This window comes from Anomaloglossus baeobatrachus, chromosome 9 (genome assembly GCF_048569485.1).
Source record: "Anomaloglossus baeobatrachus isolate aAnoBae1 chromosome 9, aAnoBae1.hap1, whole genome shotgun sequence".
NCBI lineage: Eukaryota > Metazoa > Chordata > Amphibia > Anura > Aromobatidae > Anomaloglossus > Anomaloglossus baeobatrachus.
This window is the reverse complement of record NC_134361.1, coordinates 210,801,886-210,822,114: the sequence shown is the minus strand read 5'-3', so window position 1 is coordinate 210,822,114 and position 20,229 is coordinate 210,801,886. Positions and strand designations below refer to the sequence as shown.

The window sequence follows — 20,229 nt, the reverse complement described above, 5'->3', positions numbered from 1 at the left end:
TATATATATATATATATATATATATATATATATATATATATATATATATATATATATAATATATATAAAATATGTGTGTGTGTATATATACTATATATAATATGGGTATGTATGTGTGTGTGTGTGTGTACATATATATATATAATATATATATATATATATATATATATATATATATATATATATAATATAGTGTATATATATGTATATATATATATATATATATATATATATATATATATATACATATATATACACTATATTATATATATATATATATATATATACTATATATATTATATATATATATATATATATATACTATATATATTATATATATATATATATGATATATATTATCTATATAAATATATTATATATGTACACACACACACACTCACACATACATACCCATATTATATATAGTATATATACACACACACATATTTATATATATATATATATATATATATATATATATATATATATATATATATATATATATATATATATATATATATATATACATACACACACACACAGTATATATTGTATATAATTTTTTACACATACATATATATACACATATATATATGTATATATATATATGAGGGGACTGCAGGGTTGGTAAAGCTGTTTATTATGGGGGGCATTAGCTACTTAGAGGGGGCTTATATTAATATGTCTTTTCCTCGCAGGGGAACACAGTGGAGCTTCCTGAGGAGGAGAACACACCAGAGAAGAGGGTGGACCGGATCTTTGCGATGATGGACAAGGTGAGGGAAGCAGAAGTTGTGTCCCTGAATAGATCTTGCAGAATCCCCCCCACCCTCCCCCCAAAAAAAAAAAAAATCCCCCTTCAGATGAGTGAGGCTGTTGGAGAATTCTGCTGGGTGTGAATATGTACCATCGGGAGCGATATTAACCCTTCTTGCACTTTCTTTCCAGAACTCAGACGGTAAACTCACCCTGCAGGAGTTTCAGGAAGGATCAAAGGCGGACCCCTCAATCGTGCAGGCGCTATCGCTATATGACGGGCTGGTATAGGGGCCACCGGCCGCCGCTGCGTGTAAGTCACTTCTCATTACTGGTATCTGGGGTTCGGCTTCTGGACGGGGTCAGTCCAGATTATCAGTCCGTGGTGCTGCAGATGCCGGATTACAGGAGACGGTAAGAGGATCATTAATAGGCAGCGACGGTATCTGGTCCGACGTGCACAGTTGCTTTACTTCCAGTGGGTTTACAAGTCCCAGCAACTCCTCCCATTACTTCTCCACTTCCCAATCTGCCCCTATGGCGTGGATTCTGCACCAGAAATTCCCATGGTCCATGTCATAGCAGAGAGTGGGGTCCTGCTCTTATAATGCAGATTGCCGTACGCAGACCCCCGAGAGTTGTCAGATCTCTTCCAGTATCGGTGCAGACCCCGACTTATCTATTACAAGTGTCTGCACAGGGAGGAACACTGAGCGCAATAAAGGAGGAAACTGAGTACAACTGAGTGCGCTGCAGTAACTATGTGTCACCACAAGAGGGAGCAGAAGAGCCATAACACGGAGAACAATAACAAGATATATCAGCACTGGAGCGGTATAAGAGGAGCTGATATCAGGAGCGGTATAAGAGGGGCTGATATCAGGAGCGTTATAACAGGAGCTGATATCAGGAGCGGTATAAGAGGGGCTGATATCAGGAGCATTCTAAGAGGGGCTGATATCAGGAGCATTATAAGAGGGGCTGATATCAGGAGCGTTATAAGAGGAGCTGATATCAGGAGCATTATAAGAGGGGCTGATATCAGGAGCGTTATAAGAGGAGCTGATATCAGGAGCATTATAAAGCTGGGTTTACACACTGAGACTTTCTAGCGATCCAACCTGCGATCTCAACCTAGCCGGGATCGCTACAAAGTCTCTGGTGAGCTGTCAAACAGGCAGACCTGGCCAACGACCTAACAGCGATCCGGACCTGCAGAGCGACTAGCTGGTCGTTGGGGACGTGTCAAAAAAGCAGGTGAACTTCACCCGACTTCATTTAATGTAAATAAATAAATAATTAAAAAATCCGGCGTGCGGTCCCCCCCTATTTTAATACCAGCCAGATAAAGCCATACGGCTGCAGGCTGGTATTCTCAGGATGGGGAGCCCCACGTTATGGGGAGCCCCCCAGCCTAACAATATCAGCCAACAGCCGCCCAGAATTGCCGCATACATTAGATGCGACAGTTCTGGGACTGTACCCGGCTCTTCCCGATTTGCCCTGGTGCGTTGGCAAATTGGGGTAATAAGGAGTTAATGGCAGCCAATAGCTGCCAATAAGTCCTAGATTAATCATGTCAGGCGTCTCCCCGAGATTCCTTCCATGATTAATCTGTAAGTGACAGTAAATAAACACACACACCCGAAAAAATCCTTTATTAGAAATTAAAAACACAAACACATTCCCTCATTACCAATTTATTACCCACAACAAAGCCCTCCTTGTCCGGCGTAATCCACGGTCCTCCAGCGTCGCATCCAGCTCTGCTGCATGCAGGTGACAGGAGCAGCAGAAGACACAGCCGCTCCTGTCACCTGCACGCAGCTAATGAAGAGAGCCGTGTGATCGGCTGAGCTGTCACTGAGGTTACCTGGATCCAGCGGTGGATCCAGCGGTGGCCGCGGGTAACCTCAGTGACAGCTTAGCTGATTGCGCTACTCACCTCATTTGCTGCGTGGAGCTGACCGGAGCGGCGGTGAGTAGCGCGATCAGCTGAGCTGTCACTGAGGTTACCCGTGGCCACCGCTGCATCCACCGCTGGATCCAGGTAACCTCAGTGACAGCTCAGCCGATCACACGGCTCTCTTCATTAGCTGCGTGCAGGTGACAGGAGCGGCTGTGTATTCTGCAGCTCCTGTCACCTGCATGCAGCAGAGCTGGATGCGACACTGGAGGACCGTGGATTACGCCGGACAAGGAGGGCTTTGTTGTGGGTAATAAATTGGTAATGAGGGAATTTGTTAGTGTTTTTTATTTCTAATAAAGGATTTTTCGGGTGTGTGTGTTTTTTAACTGTAATTTACAGATTAATCATGGAAGGTGTCTCATAGACGCCTGACATGATTAATCTAGGACTTATTGGCAGCTATGGGCTGCCAATAACTCCTTATTACCCCGATTTGCCAACGCACCAGGGCAAATCGGGAAGAGCCGGGTACAGTCCCAGAACTGTCGCATCTAATGTATGCGGCAATTCTGGGCGGCTGCTGGCTGATATGGTTAGGCTGGGGGGCTCCCCATAACGTGGAGCTCCCCATCCTGAGAATACCAGCCTTCAGCCGTATGGCTTTATCTGGCTGGTATTAAAATTGGGGGGGACCTCACGACGGATTTTTAAATTATTTATTTATTTATTTTACTGCACAGTATAGACACGCCCACCGGCTGCTGTGATTGGGTGCAGTGACACAGCTGTCACTCAGCGTGTGGGCGTGTCTCACTGCAACCAATCACATTTGCCGGTGGGCGGGGAAAAGCAGGGAATACGAGATTGTTTAATGAGCGGCCGGCTTTTTCAAAAAAGGAAAAGCCGCTGGAGCAGAGTGAACGCCGTGCAGCGCCGGTGATCGGGGATCGGTGAGTATGAGAGAGGGGGGGAAACTTCAGTCACTCGGGGGATTAGCGGTCACCGGTGAATCCTTCACAGGTGACCGCTAATCAGGACGCTACACAGACAGAGCCGCGGAGTCGCTGTAAAGTCCCCTTTACACACTGAAACTTGCTAGCGATGCATGCTGCACAGCGGGAAACAAAGGACCTAGGAATGGTCCTGAACGATTTGTAGCGATCAGCAACTTCACAGCAGGGGCCAGGTCGCTGATAGGTTTCACACACTGCAATGTCGCTGGGGAGGTCGCTGTAACGTCACAAAACCAGTGACGTTACAGCGATGTCGTTTGCGATGTTGCAGTGTGTAAAGCCAGCTTAAGAGGAGCTGATATCAGGAGCATTCTAAGAGGAGCTGATATCAGGAGCATTATAAGAGGAGCTGATATCAGGAGCGTTATAAGAAGAGCTGATATCAGGAGCGTTATAAGAGGGGCTGATATCAGGAGCGTTATAAGAGGAGCTGATATCAGGAGCGTTATAAGAGGAGCTGATATCAGGAGCATTATAAGAGGAGCTGATATCAGGAGCGTTATAAGAAGAGCTGATATCAGGAGCATTACAAGAGGCTGATATCAGGAGCATTATAAGAGGAGCTGATATCAGGAGCGTTATAAGAAGAGCTGATATCAGGAGCATTACAAGAGGCTGATATCAGGAGCATTATAAGAGGGGCTGATATCAGGAGCATTATAAGAGGGGCTGATATCAGGAGCATTATAAGAGGAGCTGATATCAGGAGCGTTATAAGAGGAGCTGATATCAAGAGCATTATAAGAGGAGCTAATATCAGGAGCATTATAAGAGGGGCTGATATCAGGAGCATTATAAGAGGGGCTGATATCAGGAGCGTTATAAGAGGGGCTGATATCAGGAGCATTATAAGAGGGGCTGATATCAGGAGCATTAAGGTCCAGTCACACTAAGCAACTTACCAGCGATCCCAACAACGATAGGGATTGCTGGTAAGTTGCTAGGAGGTTGCTGGTGAGATGTCACACTGCGACGCTCCAGCGATCCCACCAGCAACCTGACCTGGCAGGGATCGCTGGAGCGTCGCTACACAAGTTGCTGGTGAGCTCACCAGCAACCAGTGACCAGCCCCCAGCGCAGCGTGGAAGATGCTGCGCTTGGTAACTAAGGTAAATATCGGGTAACCAACCCGATATTTACCTTGGTTACCACCGCACGGAGCTACACGTGCAGAGAGCAGGGAGCAGCGCACACTGAGCGCTGGCTCCTTGCTCTCCTAGTTACAGCACACATTAACCCGATGTGTGCTGCAGCTAAATGTGCACAGAGCAGGGAGCAGCGCACAATGCTTAGCGCTGGCTCCTTGCTCTCCTAGTTACAGCACACATCGGGTTAATTAACCCGATGTGTGCTGCAGCTACATGTGCACAGAGCAGGAGCCGGCACTGACAGTGAGAGTGGAGGAGGCTGGTATAGAAGGTAAATATCGGGTAACCAAGGACAGGGCTTCTTGGTTACCCGATGTTTACATTGGTTACCAGCCTCCACAGAAGCCGGCTCCTGCTGCCTGCACATTTAGTTGTTGCTGTCTCGCTGTCACACACAGCGATCTGTGCTTCACAGCGGGACAGCAACAACTAAAAAATGGCCCAGGACATTCAGCAACAACCAACGACCTCACAGCAGGGGCCAGGTTGTTGCTGGATGTCACACACAGCAACATCGCTAGCAACGTCACAAAAGTTGTTCGTTAGCAGCGATGTTGCTAGCGATGTTGCTTAGTGTGACGGGGCCTTTATAAGAGGGGCTGTTATCAGGAGCATTATAAGAAGAGCTGATATCAGGAGCGTTATAAGAGGAGCTGATATCAGGAGCGTTATAAGAGGAGCTGATATCAGGAGCGTTATAAGAGGAGCTGATATCAGGAGCGTTATAAGAGGAGCTGATATCAGGAGCATTATAAGAAAAGCTGATATCAGGAGCGTTATAAGAGGAGCTGCTGACAGGAGCATTATAAGAGGAGCTGATATCAGGAGCATTATAAGAGGAGCTGATATCAGGAGCATTATAAGAGGAGCTGATATCAGGAGCATTATAAGAGGAGCTGATATCAGGAGCATTATAAGAGGAGCTGATATCAGGAGCGTTATAAGAGGAGCTGATATCAGGAGCGTTATAAGAGGAGCTGATATCAGGAGCATTATAAGAAAAGCTGATATCAGGAGCGTTATAAGAGGAGCTGCTGACAGGAGCATTATAAGAGGAGCTGATATCAGGAGCATTATAAGAGGAGCTGATATCAGGAGCATTATAAGAGGAGCTGATATCAGGAGCATTATAAGAGGAGCTGATATCAGGAGCATTATAAGAGGAGCTGATATCAGGAGCGTTATAAGAGGAGCTGATATCAGGAGCTTTATAAGAGGAGCTGATATCAGGAGCGTTATAAGAGGGGCTGATATCAGGAGCATTATAAGAGGAGCTGATATCAGGAGCGTTATAAGAAAAGCTGATATCAGGAGCGTCATAAGAGGGGCTGATATCAGTCACATGTAATGTCTGGAAGTTATATTAGCACTGGAGCGTTATAGGAGGGGCTGATATCAGTCACATATTTGGCCACTTCTCTTCCTTTCTGTGGCTCTTCCAGTCTCTCTGTGTCTCTGTACAACCTGCCGGTGACACTCTGTGATGCTCTCAGTTCAGTGGACACAATTTATGCTGATTTTTAATCTTTTTCTTGTTGTTTTTTTTTGCAGATGCCCCGGGTGATCGTCTCTTTCCTGCGCCACCAGACCAATGTCAGCAGCTTCTCTCCCTCTTACCAATCACTCCCATACAGCGCCAGGACGAGGACGCCCATGTTGACATGCCCCATCACCTTCGCCCAGCGCTGGCGGCCGGCAGGAGGCGCCGCAGCATCTGCCTGTGCGCCCGGGCACCCGCCATGCTTCAGTTTTTACAGCGTCCCGTCTCCTTCTTGCTGCTTCTTGTGTTATCTTGCACTCGGAGAGGATTGCTTATCCACAAGGAAGAGCTGGCCCCAATCTCCAGGCCCGAGGATCCCACCCCGGACCTCACAAATCCTCCCCCCAGGAGGATAGTCAGAGACGACAGCAGAGACTACAGGGGCTGCCCCACGCCTGCAGTATTTCACCAAACAAACACTTCTTGGGGAGAAAAAAAAAAAAGGGATGAGCAATGCGCGGCCGCCACGGGGCGGTGACCACCATGCTGAATTGTGCGGTTTTTTTGTGAAATATGTGATTTTTTTATACATATATGTAAAGCATAATCTTTTTATTTATTTTTTATGTAATTGTTGTGTCACAAGCTTCCGGGTCTGAGGGCGGGGAGTGGGCGGGGGATGGGGGGGTCATATTGGCTGCGACTCACTTTTGTCTTTTTTTTCACGGTACAGTAACGCAATTTTACTTTATGCAAAAAAAAAAAGGGAGTTAAGAAAAAAAAAAAAAGATACCGACTCTGTATCAGGTGCGAATGGAAGTAAATGTAATTTTTATTTATTTTTTATGCTTTTCTTGTCCTGATGGAACAAAAAGTTGCAAATATTCTGCAAGGAGGGTTTGGGAATTAAAGAAAGAAGCAGCGATAGGTTTATATTTTGTAGATGTAATGGTAAAAAAGAAAAAGTGTATATGCAGTACCTGCCTGCATCCACAAGGGGCGCTACTGAGAACTGCTGTATCTGGATTACCAGTTGTGGGGAGGAGTGTAGGAGGGTGGCGTGTATGGTGGCAGAAAACAAACCTACGAAATATAAGACGTGAATAAATCCGCAGGAATCTGAAGCGATTGCATGGATCAATATTGGGGAATTGCAATATAAGCGATTGTATTCTGAGCAGTAAACAAAGTGCCAGATCAATGCATTATCCGCCCTGGATGATGGTGGTAGTAGTCCATACTGGGTTATGAACGAACGTGCCAATCCTGGAGGGGGCAGAGCTCAGTCACTCGACCGTTGCCAAAATAAGACCCCATTTTTCTGACTGGGAAGCCCCCGGGGTCCTGGGAGACATACATATACATATATATATAATATAATATATATATATATATATATATATATATATATAAATAAAAATATATTAGTGCCTTGCGACAGAATTCAGCCCCCTTGAATTTTTCAGCCTTTTCCCACATTTCAGGCTTCAAACATAAAGATAAAATGTTAATGTTCTGGTGAAGAATCAGCAACAAGTGGACACAATTGTGAAGATGAAGGAAATTTATTGCGTATTTTAAACTTTTGTAAAAAAATAACTGAAAATTGTGGCGTGCAATATTATTCATCCCCTTTACTTTCAGTGCAGCAAACTCACTCCAGAAGTTGATTGAGGATCTCTGAATGATCCAATGTTGTCCTAAATGACTGATGATGATAAATGTAAGCCCCTGTGTGTAATGAAGTCTCCGTATAATGCCCCTGCTCTGTGATAGTCTCAGGGTTCAGTATAAAGCGCAGAGAGCATCATGAAGACCAAGGAACACAACAGGCAGGTCCGTGATACTGTTGTGGAGAAGTTTAAAGCCAGATTTGGTTACAAAAAGATTTCCACAACTTTAAACATCCCAAGGAGCACTGTGCAAGCGATCATATTGAAATGGAAGGAGAATCATACCACTCCAAATCTACTAAGACCCGGCCGTCCATCCAAACTATCATCTCACACAAGGAGAAGACTGATCAGAGATGCAGCCAAGAGGCCCATGATCCCTCTGGATGATCTGCAGAGATCTACAGCTGAGGTGGAAGAGTCTGTCCATAGGACAACAATCAGTCGTACACTGCACAAATCTGGCCTTTATGGAGGAGTGGCAAGAAGAAAGCCATTTCTCAAAGATATCCATAAAAAGTGTTGGGTAAAGTTTGCCACAAGCCACCTGGAGACACCAAACATGTGGAAGAAGGGGCTCTGCTCAGATGAAACCAAAATCAAACTATTTGGGCACAATGCCAAACGATATGTTTAGCGTATAAGCAACACAGCTCATCGCCCTGAACACACCATCCCCACTGTCAAACATGGTGGTGGCAGCATCATGGTTTGGGCCTGCTTTTCTTCAGTAGGGACAGGGAAGATGGTTAAAATTGATGGGAAGATGGATGGAGCCAAATACAGGACCATTCTTGAAGAAAACCTGTTGGAGTCTGCAAAAGACCCGAGACTGGGACGGAGATTTGTCTTCCAACAAGACAATGATCCCAAACATAAAGCAAAATCTACAATGGAATGGTTCACAAATAACCGTCTCCAGGTGTTAGAATGGCCAAGTCACAGTCCAGACCTGAACCCAATCGAGAATCTGTGGAAAGAGCTGAAAACTGCTGTTCACAAACGCCTCCATCCAACCTCACTCAGCTCCAGCTGTTTACAAAGGAAGAATGGGCGAGAATTTCACCTCTCCATGTGCAAAACTGATAGACACATACCCCAAGAGACTGCAGCTGTAATCGCAGCAAAAGGGGGCGCTACAAAGTATAAACTTACAGGGGATGAATAATATTGCACGCCACAATTGTCAGTTATTTGTTTTTCATAAAAGTTTAAAATAAGCAATAAATTTCCTTCACCTTCACAATTGTGTCCACTTGTTGATTCTTCACCAGAACATTAATATTTTTATCTTTATTTTTGAAGCCTGAAATGTGGGAAAAGGTTGAAAAATTCAAGGGGCCGAATACTTTCGCAAGGCACTGAGATAGATATATATATATATATATATATATAGATATATATATATATATATATATATATATATATATAAATAATGGGCATGTACCTCCATTTAACCCCTGACCGCTATGAATGTAATTCCCATGGTTGATACTCGGACATAGAGCGCCGGCCTATTACAGGGCGCTATCACTGCGGAGGTCTAGGACCGTATAGCGCCATCTTCAGGACCCCCGCCGTGTGATATCACAATGCCAGGAGTGCAGTGCTGCCTCCATCCTGGGGTCCGGACATATCCGCAGCCCCCGCAGGCTCCAGTGTTGGGCTGATATCTTATCTGTGCAGCTTTGTATATAAATTCTTGGTTCATCTCGTCGTCCTGACCCCCGACCACGTCACCAGTGGGGGGCAGCAGCGGGTGATCGAGGAGGGGGCAGTAATGGCTGTATACTCATATTCTGCACATTTCTTGATTCATCATTCTTTTTCCAAAAATTATTTCGGCGTGACGTCGTCTGATCGCAGTCTCTTCTTTCTGACAACAAAAAAAAAAGGGCGAGGGTTGGATAAGGTTCTAGAAACAGCGCCCCACCCGTCTGCAGGTCATGCCTGGGATTGCAGCTGGTGTTCACCGGAATAATAGTGGTTTAGCTGCAATCTCAGACACGACCTGTGGACAGTGGTGGCGCTGTTCTTAGAAGCGGACATGTTTTTCTCCTCCTGTACAACCTCCATACTGAACACTGGATGGGTTGGAGCTCTTGGTAATGACAATACGTCTTTTTCTGTAGCCTCTAATACGGCGTCGGCGCTGCATTAGGGCCCGTTCACACTGCGCGCAGGCGGTGGCAGCATTGTGGATATGAGGTTATGAAGCAAAAGCTTGTGGAGATTTGCTATTAATCGGGTTCCTGCATGCAGTCCATGCTGGGACTTGTAGTTTTCCACTGGTTGGAATCTGTTTTTCTGCAGTCACCACTAGGGGGTGCTCACTGCATTGAACTCAATAATAAACCCTGAGCCCCTTTAAAATAAAAAAAGATTTACTGAAGGGGTTAATATGATAATTCTCCGCCAGCCCAGACACTGACGGCAACTCCTCGGGTGCAGGAGACGCGATGTGACCCGACAGCAGAGTGTGCAGCGCGTGGGCGGCCGGCATGGCCACCAATGCAGGATCCCCATTAACCTGTCTGGTGTAATTCAGAACAGCGCGGCTGACGGCTGCGGCCGGGGCCTGGCAGTATGCAGGGAGCGCCCGCCATTATCATAGCTTTATTAATGGATGTGATGGATCGGCATCACGTGGCCTGAGCCCTCCCGCAGCACCGCACTGACATCTCAGCTGCTAACACAGCCATAATGAGGGTAACCAGGCTGCCCGGTGGCACCACAGAGGGCCAACGTGTGGCATTAGGATGGGTATCACCGGCTGCCGCCCTCCACAGATATCACATGCACAGAGAGTGTACGCGTATGTCAACCTCCACCTTCTAACACCAACATGCAGAGCCGGAATCAGGACAGTACAGTTAGTACTGTATCATGCACAAAACAAAGGGGCCCAATAGGGCCACATCTGCCATAACACATAGCATTCTGCAGTTTATCTGACTAGTCCCACTACCAATATATATTGAGATATGCAGTTTATTCAAATGCTAGTATATATGGATATCTGCAAATATATATACCAGCAGTGAATAATCCGCAGATTATTCACTGCTGGTATATACATATCTGCGGTTTATTCACTGCTGGTATATATGGATATCTGCGGTTTATTCACTGCTGGTATATACTGGATATCTGCGGTTTATTCAGTGCTGGTATATATGGATATCTGCGGTTTATTCAGTGCTGGTATATATATGGATATCTGCGGTTTATTCACTGCTGGTATGTATGCATATCTGTGGTTTATTCTTTGCTGCTATATATATTGATATGAGCAGTTTATTCACTGCTAGGATATATGGATAGTCTGCAGTTTATTCACTGCTGGTATGTATGCATATCTGCGGTTTATTCACTGCTGGGATATATGGATATCTGCCGTTTATTCTCTGCTGGTATATACTGTATATATGAAATATCTGCGTTGATTTACTGATGGTATATATATTGATATCTGCGGTTTATTCACTGCTGGTATATATGGATATCTGCGGTTTATTTAGTGCTGGTATATATGGATATGTGTTTTTTTCACTGCTGGTATATACTGATATCTGAGGTTTTATCACAGCTGGTATATATAAATATCTGCGGATTATTCACTGCTGGTATATATGAATATCTGCATTTTATTTACTGCTGGTATATATGGATATCTGCGGTTTATTTACTACTGGCATATATATTGATATCTGCGGATTATTCACTGCTGGTATATATATTGATATCTGCAGTTTAAATCACGGCTGGTATATATGGATATCTGCGGTGTATTTACTACTGGTATATATATATTGATATCTGTGAATTATTCACTGCTGATATATATTGATATCTGCGGTTTAATCACGGCTGGTATATATGGATATCTGCGGTTTATTTACTGCTGGTATATATATTGATATCTGTGGATTATTCACTGCTGGTATATATATATATATTGATATCTGCGATTTACTGCTGGTATATATATTGATATCTGCGGTTTATTTACTGCTGGTATATATATTGATATCTGCGGTTTATTTACTGCTGGTATATATATCGATATCTGTGGATTATTCACTGCTGGAATATTTTGACATATGCAGATTTTTCACGGCTGGTATATATTCATTCATTCTTACACCAGACAGGCATGTCCAAGTAAAGGTTTAGAAATATAATTTCAGATTTTATCATGTGACAATTTGATTGTACAGGGCCCTGCGGGCGGCTCTGCCAACATACAAGATGTCATTATCACAATTGTTTTGTTCTTTTTTTGCCTGCAGTTACAAATCCCCAGCAAATCCAACATCCACCACTAGAGGGAGCATTAGATATATATATTAAAAAAAATAATAATAAATAAATAAAAAAGGGATCCTCAGGGGTGGAGACTCACATCTATGGGCGTGGTCAGACCAATGTGGGTGTGGTTTAGGGTCAGGACTGTGTTTTTACAGGAGGTGTATACAGTTTTGTAAATCCTGCTTGTCCCGCGCCCTCTGCACGCTCTGCCGCACTGTACCCCGCTGCACTGCACTCTGCCGCACTGCACACCCCGCTCGCCTCCTCTTCTGCATGTCTTGCTGCCTTGTCTACAGCTTTATGGAAACTAAATGACTAAAACTTGAGAAATGACACCGGAGCCGCTCGTACATCAGTGTTACACTCCGCATGTGGGAAACCTAACTATACAAAGTATTTTTTACCAAAAGGCAACGCGGCTCCGTGCGGAGCGCACATCGGGGTAGATATCAATGGGATAAAAAAAATAAAATAAAATGTAGAATATTTATAAATTGTATTTTTATTTTGTTTTATTTGGATTTTAATTTTATTTTTTATAAATGTTCAATAAAAACACATTCTTCATTCCGCACTTTACACTGATCACTCGGCTTTTCTTTATTGATTTTATTATATGTTTGGGTAAAACTGGGACTGATGTGAATAATATCATTAATCTTTTACCACAACCTGTATACCAGCTACCGCTCTGCCCCCAACTGATACAGCGCTCAATGATGCATCTCTATATACAGGAAGCTCTGTAGATTTATATCAGATCCTGTCTGAAGCCACCACTAGGGGGAGCTCCCTGTATACAGAGATACATGATAAGATCCTGTCTGCAGCCTCCACTAGGGAAAGCTCCCTGTATACAGAGATACATGATAAGATCCTGTCTGCAGCCACCACTAGGGGGAGCTCCCTGTATACAGAGATACATGATAAGATCCTGTCTGCAGTCACCACTAGGGGGAGCTGCCTGTATACAGAGATACATGATAAGATCCTGTCTGCAGCCACCACTAGGGGGAGCTCCCTGTATACAGAGATACATGATAAGATCCTGTCTGCAGCCACCACTAGGAGGAGCTCCCTGTATACAGAGATACATGATAAGATCCTGTCTGCAGCCACCACTAGGGGGAGCTCCCTGTATACAGAGATACACGATAAGATCCTGTCTGCAGCCACCACTAGGGGGAGCTCCCTGTATACAGAGATACACGATAAGATCCTGTCTGCAGCCACCACTAGGGGGAGTTCCCTGTATACAGAGATACATGATAAGATCCTGTCTGCAGCCACCACTAGGGGGAGGTCCCTGTATACAGAGATACATGATAAGATCCTGTCTGCAGCCACCACTAGGGGGAGTTCCCTGTATACAGAGATACATGATAAGATCCTGTCTGCAGCCACCACTAGGGGGAGGTCCCTGTATACAGAGATACAGGATAAGATCATGTCAGCAGCCACCACTAGGCGGAGGTCCCTGTATACAGAGATACAGGATAAGATCATGTCAGCAGCCACCACTAGGGGGAGCTGAACTAGTTGAGCAGCCCGGACGCAGCAGAGCAAATTGCACCCGTTGGAAGGGTTATGATCTGAACCAAACACTTAACCCATAAACAGAGTGTGAATCCGAACAGGGGAACGCTGGACCAAGCATGAAGGAGCAAAAAGTGATTAATAAACTAGAATTAAATCATCAAGGTTGTGTATGATGGAAAAATCCCGTCACGTAATTAATGAACCATTCAAGGAACTAAAATGGCTCCAAATAATAACAGGAATAAAACAACTCAAGGAGGAACGTGTCATAAAGTAATGTCTGTCTGCAAAACCACCGAAAAGATGCAGAAAAATGGTGACCGTGTGGATGAAGCGGTAAAAAATGGAAGACAGACCCGATGTCTGATGATGAGTATGTTACCGACGAGAAACCGGTGAGAGGCGTTGGAATCGTACATACTGTATATATGATAACTAAAAACATCCAAATGTCCCTGATGAGAAGTTCACATCCCGGTGATTTTGGCTGATAACATGCACAGAAGGTGACACAAATGGGTGTGAATGGCTAATAAAGGTAACATCCTCACCTGTGACCTGTTTGCTTGTAATCTGTGTGTGCATAAAAGGTGAGCGAGTTTCTGGGATCCAGACAGACTCTTGCATCTTTCCTCCAGCCACTGAAGTTTCTGGATTGTGAGTCTTGGGGTAAGCAAAAGAATTGTCAACGGATTTACAGGAAAAGATAGTTGAACTGTATAAAACAGGAAAGGGATACAAAAAGAAATCCAAGGAATTGATAATGCCAGTCAGCAGTGTTCAAAATGTGATTAACAAATGGAGAATCAGGGGCTCTGTAAAAACCAAACCACGATCAGGTAGACCAACAAAATATCGGCCACAACTGCCAGGAAAATTGTTCAAGATGCAAAGAAAAACCCACAAATAACATCAGCTGAAATATAGGAATCACTGAAAACTAGCAGTGCGGCTGCTTCAAGATGCACAATAAGAAGGCACTGGAAGAAATATGGGCTGCATGGTCGAGTCACCAGAAGAAAGCCATTACTGCGCAAATGCCACAAAGTATCTCGCCTAAAATACGCCAAACAGCACAAAGACAAGCCTCCAAACAGCCCAGAGACAAGCCCCCAAACAGCCCAGAGACAAGCCCCCAAACAGCCCAGAGACAAGCCCCCAAACACCCCAGAGACAAGCCTCCAAAGAGCCCAGAGACAAGCCTCCAAAGAGCCCAGAGACAAGCCTCCAAACAGCCCAGAGACAAGCCCCCAAACAGCACAGAGACAAGCCTCTAAACTTCTGGAACAAGGTAATTTGGAGTGATCAGACCAAAATTGAACTTTTTGTCCACAACCATACACGTTACATTTGGAGAGAAGTCAACAAATCCTATGATGAAAGGAACACCATTCATACTGTAAAGCACGGAGTGTGAGCTACAAAGGCCCAGGAAACTTGGTCAAAGGAAAGATGAATGCAGCACACTATCAGCAAATACTGGAGGCAAATGTGCACTCATTAGCCCATAAGCTGCGCATGGGACGTACGTGGATGTTCCAACATGACAACGATCCAAAACATAAGGGCTAAGTCGACCCGTCAGTGGCTACAGCAGAACAAAGTGAAGGTTCTGGAGTGACCATCTCAGTCTCCTGACCTCAATATCATTGAGCCACTCTGGGGAGAACTCAAGCAAAGCGCAGTTCATGCAAGAAACCCAGGAATTTACAGGAACTAGATGCGCCAAGAAGAATGGGCAACTTTACCATCTGACCAAGAAGAATGGGTGGCTTCACCATCTGGCCAAGAAGAATGGGCAGCTTTACCATCTGGAAAAAAAAGAGCCTCATCCACAACTACCACAAAAGATTTCAAGCTGTCACTGATGGTAGAGGGGGCAATACACGGTATTAAGAACTCATGGATGGGAACTTTTCATCAGGTTCATTTGGATGTTTTTGGTTGTCATTATGATTTATAAAGAGAAAACAGTAGATGACAATAAATGGCTTCACCCGACCACTAACCATGGAGTGGAAACAAATATTGTGTGTTATCATTCATATTCTCTGAAAAAAAGGCCAAGAAAGCAAAAATCTGCAGGGGTGTGTAGACTTTTGAGCACAACTGTATATACACAAAGATAATATTGAAAACACCGTTGTTAAAGCTGGATGCATGGACTGCATAGAAAATAAGATCTTTATATCTGTATATACACAGATTAATTATCAGCAATCCCAACGTTCAATAACACAAACGCTCACTGAATTATTATTAATTATAAATAATCAAGTAATGGAGCAGCCGCAACATCATCTCATAATTAATTGATGGTTAGTAATAATTACGTAGGTGACCTGACGCTAGGGGGCAGCAGAGGGCTGCTCATAACAGACACTGACCCTGTGCCAGCCGGGGAACCAGAGGCCCCTGTATGGGAGAATGAGTGCAGCTTTTTGGGCAAGGTGTGCACATTGTAAAAAGCAACCTGGTAATTCAGCATCTCTAAGAAACGCTTCGGGGGTCAAATCCATGACGCCATGTTCTCCAGCCATTGTATTTTAATCGGTGGATTCTGACCTGCAGTAACCCTTTCCACCAGACCAGCCTATACAACCAGTCATAACCTCAAACGCGTGGAGCCGGACATTCACTGTCTAAGTCACTTTTGGTTTACCATTAAAGATTCTAAACATACAGTGCTATACTGGCGCTATCAGGCTGAGTCTATACATACAGGGCTATACTGGCGCTATCAGGCTGAGTCTATACATACAGTGCTATAATGGCACTATCAGGCTAATTCTATACATACAGTGCTATACTGGCACTATCAGGCTGATTCTATACATACAGTGCTATACTGGCGCTATCAGGCTGATTCTATACATACAGTGCTATACTGGCACTATCAGGCTGATTCTATACATACAGTGCTGTACTGGCACTATCAGGCTGAGTCTATACATACAGTGCTATACTGGCACTATCACGCTGAGTCTATACATACAGTGCTATACTGGCACTATCAGGCTGAGTCTATACATACAGTGCTATACTGGCACCATCAGGCTGATTCTATACATACAGGGCTATACTGGCGCTATCAGGCTGATTATATACATACAGGGCTATACTGGCACTATCAGGCTGATTCTATACATACAGTGCTATACTGGCACTATCAGGCCGATTATATACATACAGTCCTATACTGGCGCTATCAGGCCGATTCTATACATACAGTGCTATACTGGCGCTATCAGGCTGAGTCTATACATACAGTGCTATACTGGCGCTATCAGGCCGATTCTATACATACAGTGCTATACTGGCGCTATCAGGCCGATTCTATACATACAGTGCTATACTGGCACTATCAGGCTGATTCTATACATACAGTACTATACTGGCGCTATCAGGCTGATTCTATACATACAGTGCTATACTGACACTATCAGGCTGATTCTATACATACAGGGCTATACTGGCGCTATCAGGCTGATTCTATACATACAGTGCTATACTGGCACTATCAGGCTGAGTCTATACATACAGTGCTATACTGGCGCTATCAGGCTGATTCTATACATACAGTGCTATACTGGCACTATCAGGCTGATTCTATACATACAGGGCTATACTGGCACTATCAGGCTGATTCTATACATACAGTGCTATACTTGCACTATCAGGCTGAGTCTATACATACAGTGCTATACTGGCACTATCAGGCTGATTCTATACATACAGTGCTATACTGGCGCTATCAGGATGATTCTATACATACAGGGCTATACTGGCACTATCAGGCTGAGTCTATGCATACAGTGCTATACTGGCACTATCAGGCTGATTCTATACATACAGTGCTATACTGGCGCTATCAGGCTGATTCTATACATACAGGGCTATACTGGCACTATCAGGCTGAGTCTATACATACAGGGCTATACTGGCACTATCAGGCTGATTCTATACATACAGGGCTATACTGGCACTATCAGGCTGAGTCTATACATACAGTGCTATACTGGCACTATCAGGCTGAGTCTATACATACAGGGCTATACTGGCACTATCAGGCTGAGTCTATACATACAGGGCTGTACTGGCACTATCAGGCTGAGTCTATACATACAGTGCTATACTGGCACTATCATACTGATTCTGTACATACATTTAGTTCTCAGCTCGGATGTTTAGGTTTTGAAACACAAGCAAGTAAAGTTTGAAAAATCAGCAGCTTTTTGATTGGCAGCAGCTGCCGATAAGCTGATAGCTGGAGTGGATATTCAAAGTGATTCCCGCCCCCTGCCCGTCCGTCCTCCCCCTGTTATTTATGCTAATTCTATTATAGAATCGTTTTACTAAGTGACTAGAAGGACCTGTGCTGATGTCATACCCATGTCAGCAGAAGGGGCAGGGCCTCAGCACACAGAAAAATAATGTTGCTTCCTGGTATCAGCTATGTTGGCTGAGGCCCCGCCCCTTTTGGTCACAAGGGTATGATATCAGTACGAAAGGGGGATCGAAGGAGCCATGCCAGTAAGAGGCAGTACTGGCAGTATGGGGTTAATAATGGAGGAGAGGGAAATAATGGTAGTAATGCAGCAGTATCAGAGCTGTGGGGGACGGGGCAGAATATTGGGGACAGACACATCAGGGGTGTTTATTATTAGGCTGAGACTGTGGAGCATGGACCTCACTGGATGAGGCGCTGCTGCTGGACGGCTCTTCCATTATAGCAGCTGTGGGATGCAGTTGGGCACAGGCGTGTGGATGATTAAAGATGGCGGCGCTGCACTTCTCACAGGACATAGAGGGGGCGCAGCAACTCCGCTACGTGACTGATGGGTGGGTGGGCCTGGAAATGTGGGTGGCGTCGCTGAAGAGCGTGGCCGCGGGGACAGTGCAAAGGGGCTAAGGCTAACCACAGGGGGCACGGCTGCCATGCTCAGTGACTGGCGTGTGGGCTGGGCAGGGAATGTGGGCAATGCAGCAATACCGCGAGACCTGCCTGTCCAAGTCATTTTCCATGGAAGAGGATCACCTCACTACTAAATGGGAGAAGCTTGTGATATGTGCTGGCTCTCCTTCCGCCATATTAATTGATGTGGAAAAAAAGAACCTTGAGAAACTGAAGAAGATCCGAATGAGACAGGAGAAAATGAAGATGGCAGAACAAATGCAGAACAAATGCAGAACAAATGCAGAACAAATGCAGAGCTATGAACGGAATATTGCAGTCTCCAAATGAGAAAACTACATTCAAACTGTGAAAAATGACATTTTTGTGTACTCACCGTAAAATGTCTTCCTTGGAGCCTTTCATTGGGGGACACAGACAGTGGGTTATATGATGTCTCCAGGGAGGAGTGACACTAGATTTGCAAAAGAGTTAGCTCCTCCCCCCACAGCATATACCCCAGCTAGGCAGGAAACTAGCTCAGTTTGGTCGGTGTAAAAGCAGTAGGAGAAGGACAATGAAACCACAATGGTGGGAGCTGTGTCCCCCAATGAAAGGCTCCAAGGAAGCCATTTTACGGTGAGTACACAAAAATGTCCTTTCCTTTCTCGCCTTTTCATTGGGGGACACAGACAGTGGGACGTCCCAAAGCAGTCCCTGGGTGGGAACTGAACTATTAACAGTGTATAACATCAGACTAAGGTGGGCTTTGCACACTACGACATCGCAGGTGCGATGTCGGTGGGGTCAAATTGAAAGTGACGCACATCCGGCATCGCATGCGATATCGTACTGTGTAAAGCCTAGATGATACGATTAACGAGCGCAAAATCGTCGTAAACGTATCATCGGTGCAGCGTCGGCGTAATCCATAATTACGCTGACGCGACGGTCCGATGTTGTTCCTCGTTCCTGCGGCAGCACACATCGCTGTGTGTGAAGCCGCAGGAGCGAGGAACATCTCCTACCGGCGTCACTGCGGCTTCCGTAGGATATGCGGAAGGAAGGAGATGGGCGGGATGTTTACATCCTGCTCATCTCCGCCCCTCCGCCGCTATTGGCCGCCTGCCGTGTGACGTCGCTATGACGCCGCACGACCTGCCCCCTCAGGAAGGAGGCAGGTCGCCGGCCAGAGCGACGGTCGCTGGGCGGGTGAGTGCATGTGAAGCTGGCGTAGCGATAATTTTCGCTACGCCAGCTATCACACGATATCGCACCTGCGACGGGGGCAGCATCGGCTTGCGATATCGCAACGTGCAAAGCCCGCCTAAGAGCTGATTAACGACTGCAACTGCAGTGAACACATATCAAAACACTGTCAAAAAAACGAGCAGTGGCCACTTATAAATGGGCCACTGCCGCCTGAAGGACTTGTCTTCCAAGAGCAGCATCCGCGGAAGCATGCATATGCACTCTGTAGAATTTTGTAAACGTGTGCACACTGGA

The 20,229-nt window shown here is 45.0% G+C and overlaps 1 protein-coding gene across 1 annotated transcript in view; it reads left to right on the top strand.

Annotated features, from left to right (window-relative positions):
• Positions 1-7,716, top strand: part of NCS1 (neuronal calcium sensor 1) — a 71,764-nt gene extending 64,048 nt beyond the window's left edge. The window contains exons 6-8 of the mRNA XM_075324358.1: positions 699-776; positions 949-1,069; positions 6,378-7,716. Of these exons, the coding sequence (XP_075180473.1) occupies positions 699-776; positions 949-1,047 (177 nt within the window). The 3' untranslated portion in view covers positions 1,048-1,069; positions 6,378-7,716. The remainder of the gene's footprint in view (positions 1-698; positions 777-948; positions 1,070-6,377) is intronic.
• The last annotated feature ends 12,513 nt before the right edge of the window (positions 7,717-20,229 follow it).